This window comes from Palaemon carinicauda, chromosome 17 (assembly GCF_036898095.1).
Source record: "Palaemon carinicauda isolate YSFRI2023 chromosome 17, ASM3689809v2, whole genome shotgun sequence".
Lineage (NCBI taxonomy): Eukaryota > Metazoa > Arthropoda > Malacostraca > Decapoda > Palaemonidae > Palaemon > Palaemon carinicauda.
In genome coordinates, this window is record NC_090741.1 from 65,547,072 (window position 1) to 65,565,418 (window position 18,347).

Consider the following 18,347-nt stretch of genomic DNA (forward strand, 5'->3'; position numbering starts at 1 on the left):
CCCGTCGCCTGGCCATGAGACGCTCCAAGATTTTATGGTCCGCTTCAGAGCTAGACCATCTCCTGTTAGGAGTTTTTCGAGCGTTTGAAGTTTTGCTGTACAATTATGTCATGCATGAACAAGGCTATCAGGGATGGCTCCAATGATCTGACAGCCACGTTCTCTGCAGGAACAAGGCTACCAGGGATGGCTCCAATGATCTGGCAGCCACGTTCACTGCAGGAGTACTTAAGATGTAAGTGCACTCAATGTGTTCATTGTCAAGACAAACTTCACGATGAATACTACCAAATCTGTCTTGGCAGCATTAAGGGAAGGCGACTGGATGGTCTCTCTCGACCTTCAGGATGCATACTTCCACATCCCGATTCATCCAAACTTTCAACTACATCTGAGGTATGTGGACGGGAAAGTAATGTACCAATGTCAAGCACTGTACTTCGACCTCATTCCTGCTCCTCTTGTTTTTACAAGGCCCTTGCAAAATATAGCAAGCTTTCTACATTTTTTGAGGATTCAGAGCCTCCCTTTATTTTGACGACTGGCTAATCAGGGCGTCGTCATTATATCGCTGTCTGGAGAGCCTCTAATGGACATTAGACCTAACCAAGGAGCTAGGTCTCATAGTGAACGTAGAGAAGTCGTAACTTACAGTACCCCATCCCAGACTATTCTTTATTTGGGAATGGAGATACAGTGTCTGATTTTTCGGGCCTTTTCGTCTCCCGCAAGAATGGAACAAGCTCTGTTAAAAGTCCTTCACTTGCAAGAGAAAAACAGTTGCTCTGTAAGAGTTTGAACTAGCCTCGTGGGAACTCTTTCATCGCTGAATTAGTTTATCTCTCTGGGGAGACTCAACCTATGCCCTTTCCAATTTCACCTAAACCATTGGAACAAGGAGAAGGGCTTAGTGAGTATCTTTCCCAATCTCCAACTCAGTCTAGACATGTCTGACTTGGTGGGACAGCAACATCAGACTTCGAGAAGGTCTTTCTCTTGCGATCAAGAACCCAAACCATGTGTTGTTTTCAGATGCATCGGATTTGGGTTAGGGAGCTCCACTGGACAGTCTGGAAGGCTCGGGTCTTTGATCCACGGATCAGAAGGAACTCCATTTAAGGCATGTAACATCTCTCCTTTGGCGAGATTTGTGCAAGGAAAATGAATGTCTTGGCGGACGGCCTCAGCAGAAGAGGACAAGTCATCTCCATGGAGTGGACGTTACATAAGACTGTGTGAGAAGCTATGGATGACATGGGGTCACCCACCATAGATCTTTTTGCGACTCTCTCTGACAAAGAGGCTCTCGACTTACTGCTTTCCAGTTCCAGATCCAGAGGCAGCCCACATAGACGCTTTCCTGCTGGACTGGTCTCACCTGGACGTTTATGCCTTTCCACCTTTCAAGATCCTAGACAAGGTGCTGCAGAAGTTCACCTCTCACGAAGGGACCAGGTTGACATTGGTTGCTGCACTCTGGCCCGCGAGAGAGTGGTTCACAGAGGTACTTCAATGGCTGGTAGACGTTCCAAGGAGTCTACCTTTAAGGATGGATCTCTTACGGCAGCCCCACGTAAGGAGTCTTCATCAAAGCCTCCCCGCGCTTCGTCTGACTGCCTTCAGACTATCGAAAGACTCTCAAGAGCTCGAGGATTTTCGAAGGAGGCAGCCAGAGCGATTGCGAGAGCTAGGAGAGCATCTACCATCAAGGTCTACCAGTCGAAGTGGGAAGTCTTTAGAGACTGGTGCAAGTCATCATCCATTTCCTCTTCCAGTACCTCTGTAGCCCAAATTGCAGACTTTCTCCTACATCTGAGAAATGTTCGCTTCCTCTCAGCGCCCACTATTAAGGGCTACAGGAGCATGTTGGCGTCTGTGTTCAGACATAGAGGCTTAGATCTGTCCAATAATAAAGATCTCCAAGATCTCCTTAAGTTCTTCGAGACCTCTAAGGAGTGTCGTATGGCAACTCCTGGATGGAACTTAGACGTGGTCCTAAGGTTCCTAATGTCCGACAGGTTTGAGCCATTACATTCAGCCTCCCTGAAGGATCTCACCCTCAAGACGCTTTTCTTAGTGTGCTTGGCTTCGGCTAAAGGGTCAGTGAGATCCATGCCTTCAGTAGGAACATCGGCTTTTCTACAGATAAAGCCACATGTTCACTTCAGCTTGGTTTCTTGGCCAAAAATGAACTGCCTTCTCGTCATTGGCCTAAGTCGTTTGATATACCTTGCCTGTCAGAGATCGTAGGCAACGAGCTTGAAAGAGCACTGTGTCCAGTCAGAGCTCTTAAGTTTTATTTAGCTCGTACAAAATCCTTACGAGGTGGATCTGAGGCCTTGTGGTGCGCAGTTAAGAAGCCATCATTGCCTATGTCTAAAAATGCTTTATCGTATTTTATTAGATTTTTAATCCGAGAGGCTCATTCTCATTTGAGTGAAAAAGATCGTTGCTTGCTTAAGGTCAAGACGCACGAAGTAAGAGCTATAGCAACTTCCGTGGCCTTTAAGCAAAACAGATCTTTACGAAGTATTATGGACGCGACCTTTTGGAGGAGCAAGTCGGTGTTCGCTTCATTTTACTTAAAAGACGTCCAGACTCTTTATGAGGACTGCTACACACTGGGTCCATTCGTTGCAGCGAGTGCAGTAGTGGGTGAGGGTTCTACCACTACATTCCCTTAATTCCAATATCCTTTTAATCTTCTCTTGAAATGTTTTTAATTGGGTTGTACGGAAGGCTAAGAAGCCTTTCGCATCCTTTTTGATTTGGCGGGTGGTCAAATGTCATTTCTTGAGAGCGCCCAGATTAAGGGTTTTGATGAGGTCCTGTTGTATAGGTTGTCGCCCTGGATACTTCAGCTCCTGGGAGTCTTTCAGCATCCTAAGAGGATCCTGGGCTTCGTGAGGAAAGCGGACTAACAAGGCAGAGTAATCGTCAGAGTCAGCTTCCTTACCAGGTACCTATATTTATTTGGGTTTTGTTATGATATAACTGTCAAAAACTCTAAGCATATACGCCTATATTGTTTTAATACTGGTCTCTACCCACCACCATGGGTGTGAATCAGCTATTATATTCACCGGCTAAGTTTAATATTTAAAAATTATATTTTGATTATAAAATAAATTTTTGAATATACTTACCCGGTGAATATATAAATTATAGGCCCTCCCTTCCTCACCGATAGAGACCCAGCGGAATGAGAAGAACTGAGGCTGTTTACATGTATATGCGGTATCTGGCCGATAGTCGGCGCTGGTGGGCACACCCGCTACCTTCATGGCGATCGCTCGCGAGTTTTTGGAATCTGTCGAGCCGTCGGAGACGTCAGCTATTATATATTCACCGGGTAAGTATATTCAAAAATTTATTTTATAATCAAAATATCATATTATATAAAATTTGTAGTATTCAGGGGAGATATGAATGACAAATAGTTTCTTGATTTAATAGGTTATTATACATACACCCCGTTTATTGTATACAAAATTAAATCAGTTGAAATTAATTGCACAAATATTGTTTTGAAATTTCAAAACATAAAGAATTAAATAGGTTAGGTTAGGTTGACAACCAATCATGTTGTTGCTGGATTTCCTCAGCAGCTGTTCTTCCTTAAATCCCTTTTTAACAATGCAGGTCCCAGTTTTATCCTTTTGAAGAATAAAGGTCCCAGGTTCGTATGGGACCGCTATTCTTCAAAAGTTCCCAATTAGCTACCCAGTGCAAATCTAAACACGTATAGGTTATGGTGTGGATTGGTAGAACAGGTCATGGCCTGAGAGGATATCATTGAAGAATGAAGAAAAATAGACTTACTGAACTTATTGCTAGATAAACAGGGTTAGCTATAAAATTGGGCCACATTCCTTTTGAGAAAACTCGTCTAAAGATAACTCAAATAATGCTAGACTTGTTATGGAAAGGTGTTGCAAGTAGCATTCTTGATTCATATCTAATGAGAGTACATAATCAAATAGGGAAAAACATTTGGTCATGAAGAGACATTTATGATACTGGAAAACTTCAGGAGGAGAAAATAAGCACCTGGAAGACAGAAGTGCTGTAGTCACAGAGAATAAATGAATTATGTTGCCACCCACAATATCAGATAAGCTCTTGGATGCCTAAAGTATTTCTTTAGAAGATTCAAATTATCATTATTATTATTTATACCCATGTTGCAACCCTAATTGGAAAAGCATAATGCTACAATCCCAACGGCTCCAACTGGGAAAGCAGTCCAATGTGGAAAGGAAATAGAGAAATGATAAGTAAACTGTAAAAGGGAAATGAAAAAAGTTATAAAATATATTGAGATCAGTAGCAATGTTAGATAAGTATAAAATGTTACTCATCTCAATCTGTTCACCAGTAAAGCCTTTGCAACAAGATTGACCTTCTAAAGCTACTCCTATTCAACTGCCTGATTAGGAAAATCATTTCACAATCTAGTCATCTGGAATGAGACTTCTAGAATACTGTTTAGTATGATGGTGAAGGTAAGTCTGTTAGAATGAACTGTATACCTAGTACTACATACTGGATGATACAGCCGGAAAAGATCTAAATGCAAAGGATAGGGAAAATTAAGAAAACTCTTATGCAACATGCACAAAGAACTTACTGAATGACAGTGCCAGAGACTCACATCCAAATCAGGGATAAGGAATTTAATTGGCCACAAGTTTTAGTCCAACAAATTAAAATGAGAGTCAGCAGCTGAAGATCAGACAGGAGATCAACATTCAAAACATGACAGAAGGGAAGAATTGAAATATTTCCTTTTGTCACCAAAAATTTAAAGACTCAATATGGCAATTTTTTTTATAATTAAAGAAAAGTAGACAGGATGTGTTTCTCAAAAGTAAATTTGCAATTAAGAATCACAACTATAATTTTAAGTGAGTTTTATTCATTTAATGAGACATTATTAATGAAAAGATCTGGATGTTGAGGAGCCACTGTCTCTGACCTACTTACAATCATACCTTGAGTCTTGTTTCAGGTCAATTTCATCCCCTATAATTTGCCCCTTGCGCTAATTTTAGCTGGATCTCTATTAAGAGACTCAGCCACCACAGGTCTATATTCAGGGGATAGACTTTATGCAAAGAGAGTAGCATCATCTGCATATGCAATAAGCTTGTTTTCAATGCCAAACCACTTGTCATGTGATGAGCCTAGAACACTACTTTGAGGATCACCCGATATTATATTCCTATAGCCATGTACTGTATATATAAGTACTTCTGTGAATGTCATGGCATCAACAAACTATGTTGATTTTGTATCTAAACTGATTTTTAAATTACTAATAGCTTTTTTATTTTATTTTTTCAGTATTGGAATATGAGCAAATGTACTTGGACAGTTTGCCGTGTGCAGAATATTACGAGAAGAGTTACATGCATCGTGACACTGTCACACATGTTGTGGTTACCAAGTGAGTTATTTCTTTTTATAGTATTGAACATTGTCTTTTGCTCACATTTCTCTTGAAATTTATTTACCCAAATATAGATACTTTACTGAAACATAATATAAAAACTTATCACAATGGTAATGGGTAAGAAAACACTCCAAACTTTATACAATACTGTATAATATATTGTGGGTCTTACGAATAGTTATAAAATTTCCAATTTGAGAATGGTAAGTCTTCCCTAATGGAGTGGATTATTTATAAACCTCACGAGTAATTATCTTTAAATATTTTACCACAATTGTAAATGTTAACATCAAACCTGTTCATATTGAATATTGATATCCTATTGGGATGAATTATAAAAAGAAAAAATGCTACATAGTCTATTATTATTGTTCAGAAATCTGCTTTGTTTATACTTAAAAGAAATTAAAAATTATGCACAAATCATTCAGCTAAGAGAGTGTTAGTTAAGAAGATTAATGTACAGTCATTTTAAAAAAGCCACTTCACATTACTACTGTAAATTTTTTAAAGTAACTGATGTAGTTTGTTATCTGTCAAACTTTTGGAGGTCACATTGTAGTGATTTATGCTCCGCATGTAGAACAGTAATTGTCTTTGTAACAAAAGAAGCTTATGAGATATGTAACTGCTTTAGGACTTGAGACCTCAACTTTATCACTGCTACTTCATGTTATAAAGGTTTAAAGGCCACTCATGAATGGCAGAGGCAAGGGACAGTGACATTGCCATAGAGACTGACCATATATTATATGATCAGCATCCAAGCCTCCTCTCCACCCAAGCTTGGACTAGGGGGTAAAGGCAAATGGCTGCTGATGACTCGGCAGGTAGGCCTATAGGCCTCCCCAAACCCCCCAACCTCAGCTCACAATGATGATAAGGTTGCAGACACTAATGGCACTAACGAGTCTGAGCGGGACTCGAACCCCCGACTTGGTATCACCAGGCAAAGACGTTACCAATTATACCACAACAACCCCAAGTGAAATTGCTGGCAGCGTGGTTTATTTCTTATCCAACTTTTTTTTAGTTTTATTACAAAATAAATTTCAATTTCTATGTATAATGCCATTACAAATTGAAAGTTTTGTAATGTTAATGCACATTGTTTTGTTTTTTATATTGCTGAGTAGGCTAATACAAAGGGATAAGTATGCAACTCAAAGAATAAATTTTTATCTAGACAAACAATTTTTTTTTATAAAGACATACTGCAGTTGCAATACTTAACCGGTGCCAGCGTAATATGTAATAAGAAACATTATTATTTTACATAGGACATATTCTAAAGTACTAGAACTAAAGGGAACAGATGTTCTTCCAGTTCATTTTATTAGATTTAGTAGCTTCATACAAATGAAACAATAATCAGTCATAGATATTTATATTTTGCTAGTTATCCTGTATGTTTTACTGTTCTTAACCCTTTTACCCCCAAAGGACGTACTGGTATGTTTCACAAAAGCCATCCATTTACCCCCATGGACGTATTGGTACGTCCTTGCAAAAAAATGGTATAAAATTTTTTTTTTCCTATTTTTGATAATTTTTTGAGAATATTCAGGCATTTTCCAAGAGAATGAGACCAACCTGACCTCTCTATGACAAAAATTAAGGCTGTTAGAGTAATTTTAAAAAAATATACTGCAAAATGTGCTGAGAAAAAGATAACCCCCTGGGGGTTAAGGGTTGGGAATTTCCAAATAGCCTGGGGGTAAAAGGGTTAACTTCTCTTGTAATTTTATTTATTTTGTTTCCTCACTTGGCTATTTTTCCTTGTTGGGGCCCTAGGGCTTATGCATCCTGCTTTTCCAATAAGCTAGTAATAATAATAGAATAATAATGTATGTTGAGGTTTTATAACAAAAGTAATTTATTTCACAGACCCATAAACTAAAATTAGCTCAATTGTGTACTATAAAAAAATTCCAGATACTGTACTTCAGCCTCTGGTCCAGTAAATGCAGCAGTTAACTAACAATACTGTGCAGATGGATTCTAGGGTCTCTCAATGCATCTTCAGTCATCCTTTGTTTTCACAAGATCCCTAGACAATCTTGAATTTGTCTTTATAACTCCATTGTCATTCTTCTTGCTTTCTTTTCATTGTAATTTGTCGTATTTTCAACCTTGGTGACACATGATCATGTGTATCTTTATTTTATCTGCCTGGAGATTCATGTGCTTGTGTATCGGAATGGGTAAAACAGGTGGTAATGGCCTTGTAAAGAGATGAACAGAATGATAATGAGGGTTTACATCGTCTGCCTGTCTCCAATGGGTAATGAAACTGTGTGGTGATCAAGTAGAATTTCTTCACCAAAATCAGGAAATTTCAGGTCATTCTCTTTCTTGAAACTCTTAAATCAAGGGCAGTGGTCCAGAATAGTCTTCCATAATGAGCACGCACTGGTTTACTGCTACTATCTTAGATGTATATAACTGAGGAAGGTATGGAAGATCTTAGGTTTGCTTGAAACCACAACTAATTTTAAAGGTTTATAAGTTGCTGAGGAATGATAAAGGTAATGAACAGTGACAGTGCCCTAGAGACTGACTATATACGGTGTACATATCATCAGCAACCACATCCCATCTCCACCCAAGCTATGACCGGGGAGAGCTAGGCAGTGGCTGCTGATGACTCAATAGGTAGACCAATAGGCTCTTCTAAACCCCACTTCCTTATCTCACAAGAATGGTGAAGTTACAGATGCTACAAAAAACTATCAAGTTTGACCAGGTCTTGAACCCCAGGCCAGCAGATTGCCAGACAGACGTTTCCAATAAGCTACTACAGTAGCAGACGAGGAGTTGTATTATCTTGAATACCTTTTTATTTCATAGTTTCAAGTTAGAGGGATCCTTACCTGTTCTTGCAACTTCTTTCATTTTATGACCTGATTAGTCTTGCCATATTAGGGTTGGGAAACTTCTTGATGCATATTTATGTTTTATTTATGCTTTCATGTCAGCTACCTCATATGCCACTAATTCCTGTAAGAGAGGGAACTATTCAGAAATGAAAACTTTTTTGGTCTTAAAAAATGTGAGCTATTTTGGACTAAAGATACAGTCATGAATATTAGGACTCACGTGGATTTCAAACATTCAAGGAGATTTTGAGGTCATGAAATTTGGATTTTGACTCCTGCTGGTTACCACTTATTTCAGATGACTGTACCTCAATGCATCATATTCTTTGACCCTTTGATAATGGGGGGCAAATATTTAAGAATTTTCATATGTAAGTCTCATTCTCTTCATCTTAGATATGCTCCATTACCATCAAGATCAGAGTATTCATTGTATGAGATTTTTTATGTTACTGATGGGGTTCTTTGTGATAAGAGTCTTATCTTTAGCAGAGATACTTATTATCATACTGAAAGGTCACATAGAGTTATAGAGCCATCAGTGCTTTACTTGCTATGCACTATAGACATTACTTCATTACTTCAGGGTCTTTGCAGTGTTCCTTTGGCTCCTATTTACACTTGCTTTATATTCTTTTAATTTTCCTCTGTTCCTACTTTCTTTTGTTCCATCTTGCTGTCCAGCCTCATATTAACTTTAATTCAATAGGGTGCAGTGAATTACCTTTCTAGCCCAAGCACCGGGTTATGTATTCCAAATTTTAAGTCCAATTCAAATCCAATCCTATTGAAGTGTGAAGGTCCTTTGATTACCTCCTTTTATTTACTTTTAAGGTCAGCTAGCTTTGTGGCCTGATATAAATATATAGGCAACTGGGAACTTCCTACCTACATAGCTCCCCCCATAGCTCTTTGCAACGTAGGTGTTAGTAAAGGGACTTTGCAGCATCCTTTCCGTCTCCTACTTTACCTCAATTCCTGTTTCCTTTCTTCCTACTGTCCAACCTCTTTTCCCCCATTTACACCTCGTTGCTAAATGTCCACTTGTTGGTCCCCAATTCCATACTTTCATTCATTCACCTAAATAGCTCAGGCATATGTAAACCCTTACTTAGTAAACTTCCTTAGTAAAAGAGCCCATGGTTTTGGTTGAAAGTTAGGTCAATACAAAGGAAAGCCTTTATTACCACTGCTACCACAAGTAGCTGGTGGAGTGAAGGTTATACTGCTTCTTTGTGTGTTTTGAGAGCTTCTGATGGAAGGATTATGTATATGTAAACTTATTGGTTTTTATTAAATTATTGATTTTAATTTCTTAAATCTAATTTTTTGTGACCAATTTGTCCCTTATTTAATTAGTATTTCTTTGTCATAGTATCCCAGTACCTTCCAATTTTGCTGTTATTTTGTAAGATAGTTTAGTATTTTATATTATGGTATTATATAAACATAAATTTCCCAGCAAAACCGACTTCATTGTTACTGGGAGTTGTGATGGCCATATCAAATTTTGGAAGAAACAGGAGGAAGGAGTGGAATTTGTGAAACACTATCGGGCTCACATGGGGAACGTGCAGCAATTAGCGGCAAATACCTCTGGCTCCAGACTCGTTTCAATATCAAATGACAAATCGCTCAAGGTGTTTGATGTTGAAAACTTTGGTAAGATCAGGATTTTGGTTGAACGTTATTTCTTACATTTGTTACTTTATAATTTACATTGGTTATTCTTTTGATAGGGAAAAATTTATTTATTCTTTTGAAAGGAAAAAACTTTCATAGCTTACAAGCCTTATTAGTATTAGATGTTGATAAAATAAAACATGCTATTTGTATCTATTTTAGATATAAAAAATTGCTTTTTGTAACATACTTCCATTGTTGATATTTCAAAAGAAATTAATTTTCTTTGTGTCATGTTTATTCTATAAACTTAAATTAATTTTTCTGTTATATATTTTTATAGATGTGGGTAGAAATAAATTAATGAAATACTCTTTGAATATTGCAGTAATCCCTGTGTTTCATTCATTTTTCAGATATGATAAACATGATGAAACTTAATTTTGTCCCAAACACTGCCGAGTGGATTCACCCAATATCTGATCCTTTGCACACGGTCGCGGTGTCAGATGCAGAATCTCCTAAGATTTATATCTTCGACGGACATGGGACAAATGTCCCGCTGCATGTGCTCGATTCATTACACACCAAGCCGGTTACAATCATTAAGGTAAAGAAAGGGGTTGAACCCATGACTGGTGGATACTGGATAATTAGCATATTTCATATGATTTTAGATAGTAAATTCATAATAGTTTATTTTCATCATCCAACCTCTAAGGGAATACAGTACTTCTGTATGAAGTGCACTGTTCTTGACATCATTCTTTTTCATGTATCTTGAATCAGTTTTGCTCAGAATTTAGATCCTAAGGCTCAACATCGAAGAGCCAAGGCCTTTTCCTCTTTTCTATGTGGGTGAAAGGATTTTCTAAAATTGTCTCTCTCTGTTTGTGTTATTAAATTTCTTGTGGGCTCTTTCCATTTAGCTGTTTAACTAGCATTTGTTCCGTAACCGAAATACAAAACACGCTATTTACATTGGGTTTACCTTTTAGCGTAGCTGAAATGACGAGCCAATAGTTTTTAACGAGGGTTAACTACCCCCGCTCTAGTTAACGGGGGTAGGGGAAGGGATAGCTTGCTACCCCTCCCCCCCACACACCGGTGATTTGCTTCACTTCACTTTTGGCTCCGGCGATGAACAGACGTGTCTGTCCATCGTCCTCGTTGACAGCCTTTAATCTTTTTCTGCTTTTTCTTTCAGTTTGTGTGTGTGTGTTAGAAGTTGACCACCTTTATTGTTACTATGCGTACGTGCCCTAGTATTGCCGGCCGCCCTTGTGGTACTTTTATGTCGGCCGTGGACACTGATCCTCACACCCTTTGCCCGCAGTGTCGAGGCCGACGGTGTGATCAGGAAAATAAGTGTAGTGAGTGCAGGGAGTGGTCTGCCTCCCAGTGGGAGAGATTTGGCCGCCGGCGTAAGAAAAAGTCCAAGAGAGACCGTTCTCCTTCCGGGGTTGCCTTGAAGGAGGAAGGTTCTCGGGACTCTTCTTTCGCCGCCCAAGCCTCCTCCGAAGCTCCCCCTCGTTCGGCTCCTAAGGAGAGTCGGCCGAGTGGGAGCGCAGGCCCTAGTTCTGTTTCCCGACCTTGGGTTGGGGGAGAGGGCGTCGCCTCCCATAGTGGGGCGGTTCCTCCTCCCCCTCCGGGGGAGGTTATTGATGAATCTTTGTCTAACGATGATCTTTTTCAGATTTGGGCTTCCCTGGGGCTTAAGGGCCTGCCCTCCAGGGTAGCCCTGATTGACCTTGTCCAGTTGGGGGCCGCCGTTAAGCAGTCGCCGGTGATAGCAGAGGTAGATCCTCTGTCTATCGTCGACGTCGTGGTGACAGAGGCTTCCGGTGGGGCGGGTCAATCCTCTGCAGGTGCAGTTGTAGATGTTGGTGCTGACGGCTCTCCTCCCCCTTCCGTACATCCTTCGAAGGGGGAAGGGAGTCCTACGGGCTCTTCTGCTGTCCAGCTTCCCTCTAAGGGGAGTGCTTTGACTGAGACTCCCCTTCGGAGGACTGATGGTCCTGACGATCTTCCTCGTGGCCGCCTTCGCCGTAAGGCTCACCGTCCGCTGCGTCGCAAGGGCCTCCCGTCTCCTTATAAGGGTGCTAAGAGGCGCCTTTTTGGATCTTCTCCTTCTTCCTCCGAAGGGGACTCTCCTCGCCATAAACAGCCTGCAGCTCCAGCTTCCTTAGACCTCTCTGGGGATCGGTCTCCTACGCCTTCCAGACCTTCAACTTCTGGGGTAGATGTTCAGCAACCTGACCTCGTCACCCGACGGGCAACGGTCCCTTCGGGGCAAAGGGATTCTTCCCTTGCACGTGCAGTGTTAGCGCACAGGCGCTCTCCTGCTCGTCAGCGCTCTCCTGTTCGTCAGCGATCTCCTGTTCGCCAGTGCTCTCCTGATGATCGCCCCTCTTCTCGCCAGCGCTCTCCTGAGGACATCCTTCAACCTATTGTTCCTGATGAGCGCCCAGCTCGCCAGCGTTCCCCTGCTCGCCCTTCTGCAGTGTTAGCGCACAGGCGCTCTCCTGCTCGTCAGCGCTCTCCTGTTCGTCAGCGCTCTTCTGAGGACCATCGCCCCACTGCTCGCCAGCGCTCCCCTGTGGTCTCCGAATATCCTGCAGTTCCTGTTGTGCGCCCCGTGCGCCATCAGTCTCCTGAGCGCCCTCGCGATCCTCAGCTTGTTCCTGCACAACATCGCTCGCGTTCTCCAGCGCGTTTCTAAAACACACGTACGCCCACGCGCTTCCTGTTCCTGTTCGTGAACGTTCGCCTTTGCGCCCCGCGCCGACTGTTCCATCTCAGGAAACCACACGTCGCCCTCTTGCTCGCCAGCGATCACAGACGATTCAACAATCGCCTGCTCGTCAGCGTTCTACTGCGCGTCAGGGATCACCTGAACATCGGCGATCTCCAGACCACCCGTGTGACCTATCGCCTGCGCGCAAGCGTTCTCCAACGCGCCGTCGCCCAGAAGATTTGGAAGGACATGGGTCGCCCTCTGTTAGCTCGCCCTCGCGCGGTCGTTCGCCTACGCGATCTACACGCTATCGCTCACCAACGCGTCACCATGCGCCAACGCGCCATCGCTCGCCTGCACGCCAGCGTTCACCAGCGCACCACCGATCGCCTGCTCGCAATCGCTCTCCCACGTGCTACAGGTCTCCTGACCAACGTCGTCAGCGATCTTCGGAGCGTTCTCGCTCGCCCGCGCGACAACGCGTTCCCTCGCCGACGCATTCGTTCACCGGCTCGCCCACGCGCTCGTTCGCCTGTACGCCCTCGTGCCCACTCGCCCGCACGACCACTCGCCTGCGCGCCCGCGCAACCGTTCGCCTACGCGCGACCACCGTTCGCGCCGAATTTCGCAGCCCGTGACAGCAGCAGGAACGCGTGTCACCAGACCGCGCTCAGGATCGCCTCCACCAAAGCGCAGGACCCTTGTGCAGGACAGGGAAGACACTTCAGATAGGTCAGTGCGTCTTTCTTCCCCTTTTCCTTTTCAGGCAGGTCCAGTGGTGTTCACTCCGAAGGATCGCCCGATCCCCTTCCCTCCAGCGGGGATTTCGGTCTCTGTGTCCGTGGAGTGACAGACTTGGTTTGGTCCTCTGATGCGGGCGTTAGTGAAGGCTATGAAGCCAGCACTCGCCGATCAGGGTCACAAGCCAACGCCTGCCTCACTCTGCTGAAGAGAAGGAGAGGAGTGGACTTCGTGGTGATTTCCCCCAGGGAGAAGTTGGTTCCTAAGAGGTCTGTCGGGAAGGCCCCATCCCCTTCGCAGGCGTTTTCTCCTTCTCCCGTGGACGAGGCTTTTCCGTCCTCGGGTGTGTCCAGTGAGGTGATAGTCTCCCCCTCGGCACCAAGGGGGGAGCCTTTTCTTCATGGAGGAGAATCGTCTCGCGCGGAAGGGGCTCCCCGAACCTCTTTGTTGGGGTCCTGTATCAATCCCAGAAGGGAACCCAAGGACTCCAAGACCATCCCGAAATCGTCTTCAAGGATTCGCCAGGAACCCGCTGCTCCCCGGGAGAACGTCCACGCTTCGCCCCAGAAGAGATTCCGGGGACGGGAGACTTAGCTGACAGCCCGCAAGGAGGAGACCAGCAGGAATCTGAACATGCCTTCTGGCAGGTCCTGAGCCTGATGAGGCAACTCAACGAGTTCATGGATCCCGTGATCGCCCCCCGAGAAGGCAAGGACACGGTCCTGGACCAAGTGTTCGATGTTCAGAAGGCTCCTAAGACCAGTGCGGCTCTGCCCTGGTCTCGGGGATTGAAGAGTGCCAGAGCCAGGGCCAATGCCCAACTCGCAACTCTTGCTTCCTCCAGTCGTTCCTCTGCCGGGAACAAACTCATCCCACCTCCTCGTCTCCAGCAGAGGAGGTATTTTGAGATCTTGGGTGAGTCTAGTCTCGCTCTTCCTCTCCATCACTCCGTAGAAGAGCTGGCTAAGGGAGTTCCTCTCGAGAAGCTCTCTGCCCGGCAGGTGTCGTTCTCGGCGTCGGAGATCCTGAGCCATGAGAAGGTCGCGAAGTGCGCCATGCAGGTCACTTCGTGGCTGGATATATGGCTAGGAACTCTGGGCATCCTATTGCGCTCCGAGGACTTGTCTAAGGAGACCAATAGGAAAGCCCTGGAGACCTTCTTACTCTCGGGCACCCGCTCCATCGAGTTCCTGGCGCACCAGGTCACCACCCTGTGGGCCAACTCGGTGTTGTCGCGGCGCGATGCGGTGACCGAGAGGTTCCACCCGAAGGTCCCCGCCGTGGATGTCTGTAGGCTCAGACATGCTTCCCTCCTTGGGGAGAATCTGTTGGAGCCACAGGATATGGAGCGAACGGCTGAGAGGTGGAGGAAATCTAGCCAGGACTTCTTCCTCCATAGGGCCCTTACAGCTCGGCCCTATAAGCCTCCAGCTCCACAGCAACAGCAGCAGCAGCCTCGTAAGGCACCGAAGCAGGCACCGGCAGCTAAGAAAGTGGTGTCTAAGCCCCAGCTCTTTCCAGCCAAGATCAAGAGGGGCGGTAAGTCCTCCAGGGGAGGCAAGACTCCTAGAGGGAGCGGACGCGGCCGCAAACACTAGGAGTGGCAATCCCCCCGCGTGTCCACCTGTGGGGGGATGCCTTCAACGTTGCGTGCACAGGTGGCAGCAACACGGGGCCGATGCTTGGACGGTTTCAGTGATCGGCCAAGGTTATCGCGTCCCGTTCATAACATCTCAACCTCCCCTGACAGCGAATCCAGTGTTGTTGAGCTCCTATGCCACGGGATCGGCAAAGGGGCTGGCCCTTCGGGCAGAAGTCGAAACCATGCTCAAGAAGATGCTCTCCAGGAGGTCGTCGACGGCTCCCCAGGCTTCTTCAGTCGACTCTCTCTTGTAAAGAAGGCGTCTGGAGGCTGGAGACCTGTCATCGACCTCTCGGCTCTGAACGGGTTTGTCAAGCAAACTCGGTTCAGCATGGAGACAGCGGACACGGTCAGATTTGCGGTGAGACCTCTAGACTTCATGTGCTCACTGGATCTAAAGGACGCGTACTTCCAGATCCCAATCCATCCGTCTTCCAGGAAGTACTTGAGATTCTGCCTAGACGACAAGATCTACCAGTTCAAGGTGCTGTGTTTCGGTCTCTCCACAGCACCTCAGGTGTTCACCAGAGTGTTCACCCTGATTTCATCTTTGGCGCATAGGAACGGCATCCGTCTCCTTCGTTATCTGGACGACTGGCTGATCCTAGCAGACTCGGAGTCGACCCTTCTTCGGCACCGAGACAGGCTTCTAGGTCTTTGCCAGGATCTGGGGATCGTGGTAAACCTCGAGAAGTCCTCTCTGCAGCCGTCCCAACGACTGGTTTATCTAGGCATGCTGATAGACACCAATCTCCACAAAGCCTTTCCATCAGACGACAGGATAGCAAGGCTGAGGAGGGTGGCGGAACCCTTCCTCAGGCGAGAAGAGTTTCCCGCCCAATCGTGGTTGCGTCTCTTAGGTCACCTGTCCTCCCTGGCTCGTCTGGTTCCAAACGGCCGCCTCAGGATGAGATCCCTGCAGTGGCGGCTCAAGTCCCGGTGGAATCAAGGATCCGATTCCCCGGACGTTCAGGTCCCGATAGGATCTTTGGAACAGACGGACCTGCGGTGGTGGCTGGTCGACGAGAACCTGCGAAAAGGAGTGAGTCTTCTCGTCCTTCCCCCGGAATTGACACTGTTTTCGGACGCGTCAAAAGAAGGGTGGGGGGCGCACGTTCTGAACCAGAGGACCTCAGGCCTTTGGTCAGAATCAGAAAAGTGCCTGCACATCAACCTGCTAGAGTTGAAGGCCGTCTTTCTGGCTCTTCAACAGTTCCAACGGTCCCTGGCGGGTCATTCCGTGGTGGTGATGAGCGACAACACCACGGTAGTGGCTTATATCAACAGGCAGGGAGGCACTTTTTCGCAGCAGCTATCCCATCTTGCAGTAGAGATTCTGAGGTGGACCGAAGTCCACTCGATAACACTATCAGCTCGCTTCATTCCTGGCAAGAGGAATGTGCTCGCTGACAGTCTGAGCAGGGCCTCGCAGATAGTGAGTACCGAGTGGTCTTTGGATCCTCAGATAGCCAACAAAGTCCTGACTTTGTGGGGTTCCCCGACCGTGGACCTGTTCGCGACAGCGTTGAATTTCAAGCTGCCTCTATACTGCTCCCCAGTCCCGGACTCCAAGGCTCTCTGGCAAGATGTTTTCCAGCAACGGTGGGACAACATCAACGTGTACTCCTTCCCACCGTTCTGTCTGATGAGAAGGGTGCTCAACAGGACCAGACTATCGGTCAACTGTTCGATGACTCTGGTAGCTTCGCTATGGCATCACGCGGAATGGTTCCCGGACCTTCTGCAGCTCCTGACGGAGCTCCCGAGGGAACTTCCTCCACGACACGAGCTTCTCAGACAACCCCACTCCAACGTCCCTCACAAGGCCGTGGCCTCGCTTCGGCTTCACGCCTGGAGACTGTCCAGTGTCTCCTCACGGAGAGAGGCTTTTCGCAGCAGGTTGCGGAGAGAATGTCTCGGCACCTGCGAAAGTCCTCTGAGGGAGTCTACCAGGCGAAGTGGAGAGTCTTTTGTGGTTGGTTTCGTGGGAGGGGTATCTCTCCACTCGATGCCACTATTCCAGCAATAGCGGACTTCCTCGTATATCTGCGGGAGGAAATGCGCCTTTCTGTCTCGGCAGTGAAAGGCTATCGCTCAGCCTTAAGCTTGGCTTTCAGGCTGAAAGGCGTGGACATTTCTTCCTCGCTAGAACTCTCTCTACTCATACGTAGCTATAAGCTTACCTTCCCCCAGTCGGAAGTGAGACCTCCTCCTTGGAACGTGGTTCGGGTCCTCAGGGCTCTTAAGAGACCTCCCTCCGAACCATTATGCCAGGCCTCCGATTGCCACCTGTCTTGGAAGACGGCTTTCCTGCTCGCTTTGGCTTCGGCCAAGCGAGTTAGTGAACTTCATGGTCTCTCGTACGACATCGCCCATTCAAGGGGATGGGGGGAGGTAACGTTCAGGTTCGTCCCTGAGTTTGTTGCCAAGACTCAAAATCCTGGAGTGCCAGATCCTCGGTTCGACTCTTTCAGGATCGCGAGTCTCCGCTCTGTAACAAGCGACCCAGACCAGCTGCTACTATGTCCAGTGAGGTGTCTGAGGTACTACTTGAAGAGAACAGCTGCAGTCCGTCCTCAAGTGCAAGCATTGTTTGTAAGCACAGGCAGGACGAAGAGGAGGGTCACCAGGAACACCATCTCGGCTTGGATTCGAAGGGTTATCCACCACGCCTTGAATCCAGACCCTCCTCCGTCACGTCGCCCTAGGGCACACGATGTTAGGGGTGTTGCTACGTCCCTGGCCTTCAAGAGAAACTTCTCTGTGACGTAGGTGCTTCAAGCTGGGGTCTGGAAGCGTCAGACGACCTTCACAGCCCACTACCTGCAGGACGTGACCCACAGGAGCCTCGATACGTTTTCTATCGGCCCTGTGGTGGCTGCACAACAGCTGGTCTAACCTCAGGCTCCTTTATGGACAAGTAGCAGTAGGTTGAGGGCGTTGTTACCCGGTTTTAGTCTGCGTGAATGAAAGAGTATGTCTGACCCTTACTTCTTTCTTCATTCTCCCCTCTCTTGGGGAAGCAGCATCCTGGTCCTCACATAGCTGACCTCGACCTCTGCAGGTAACCCATGCTTCCTTGTGCTCCTAGTATTAAGCTTAATACTGTTGCGTCCCCCATACCCTGACGAGGTGGTATTGGGAACGTCCTATCCTAGATTCCTATCTAAAGGTCTCAAGGTCAACTTCATAGGACGAGTCACACTTTCCTCCACACACAACTTATGTAGGCCACTCGTTCCTAGCGAAGCAACGAACTTGTGAGGTGCA

The 18,347-nt window shown here is 45.8% G+C and overlaps 1 protein-coding gene across 2 annotated transcripts in view; it reads left to right on the plus strand.

The window, feature by feature from the left end:
• LOC137656834 (peptidylprolyl isomerase domain and WD repeat-containing protein 1-like) overlaps window positions 1-18,347 on the plus strand; it is a 387,155-nt gene that overhangs the window by 336,136 nt on the left and 32,672 nt on the right. For both annotated transcript variants that reach the window (XM_068391160.1, XM_068391159.1), the window contains exons 3-5: window positions 5,347-5,449; window positions 9,797-9,996; window positions 10,374-10,567. In XM_068391160.1, the coding sequence (XP_068247261.1) occupies window positions 5,347-5,449; window positions 9,797-9,996; window positions 10,374-10,567 (497 nt within the window). The remainder of the gene's footprint in view (window positions 1-5,346; window positions 5,450-9,796; window positions 9,997-10,373; window positions 10,568-18,347) is intronic.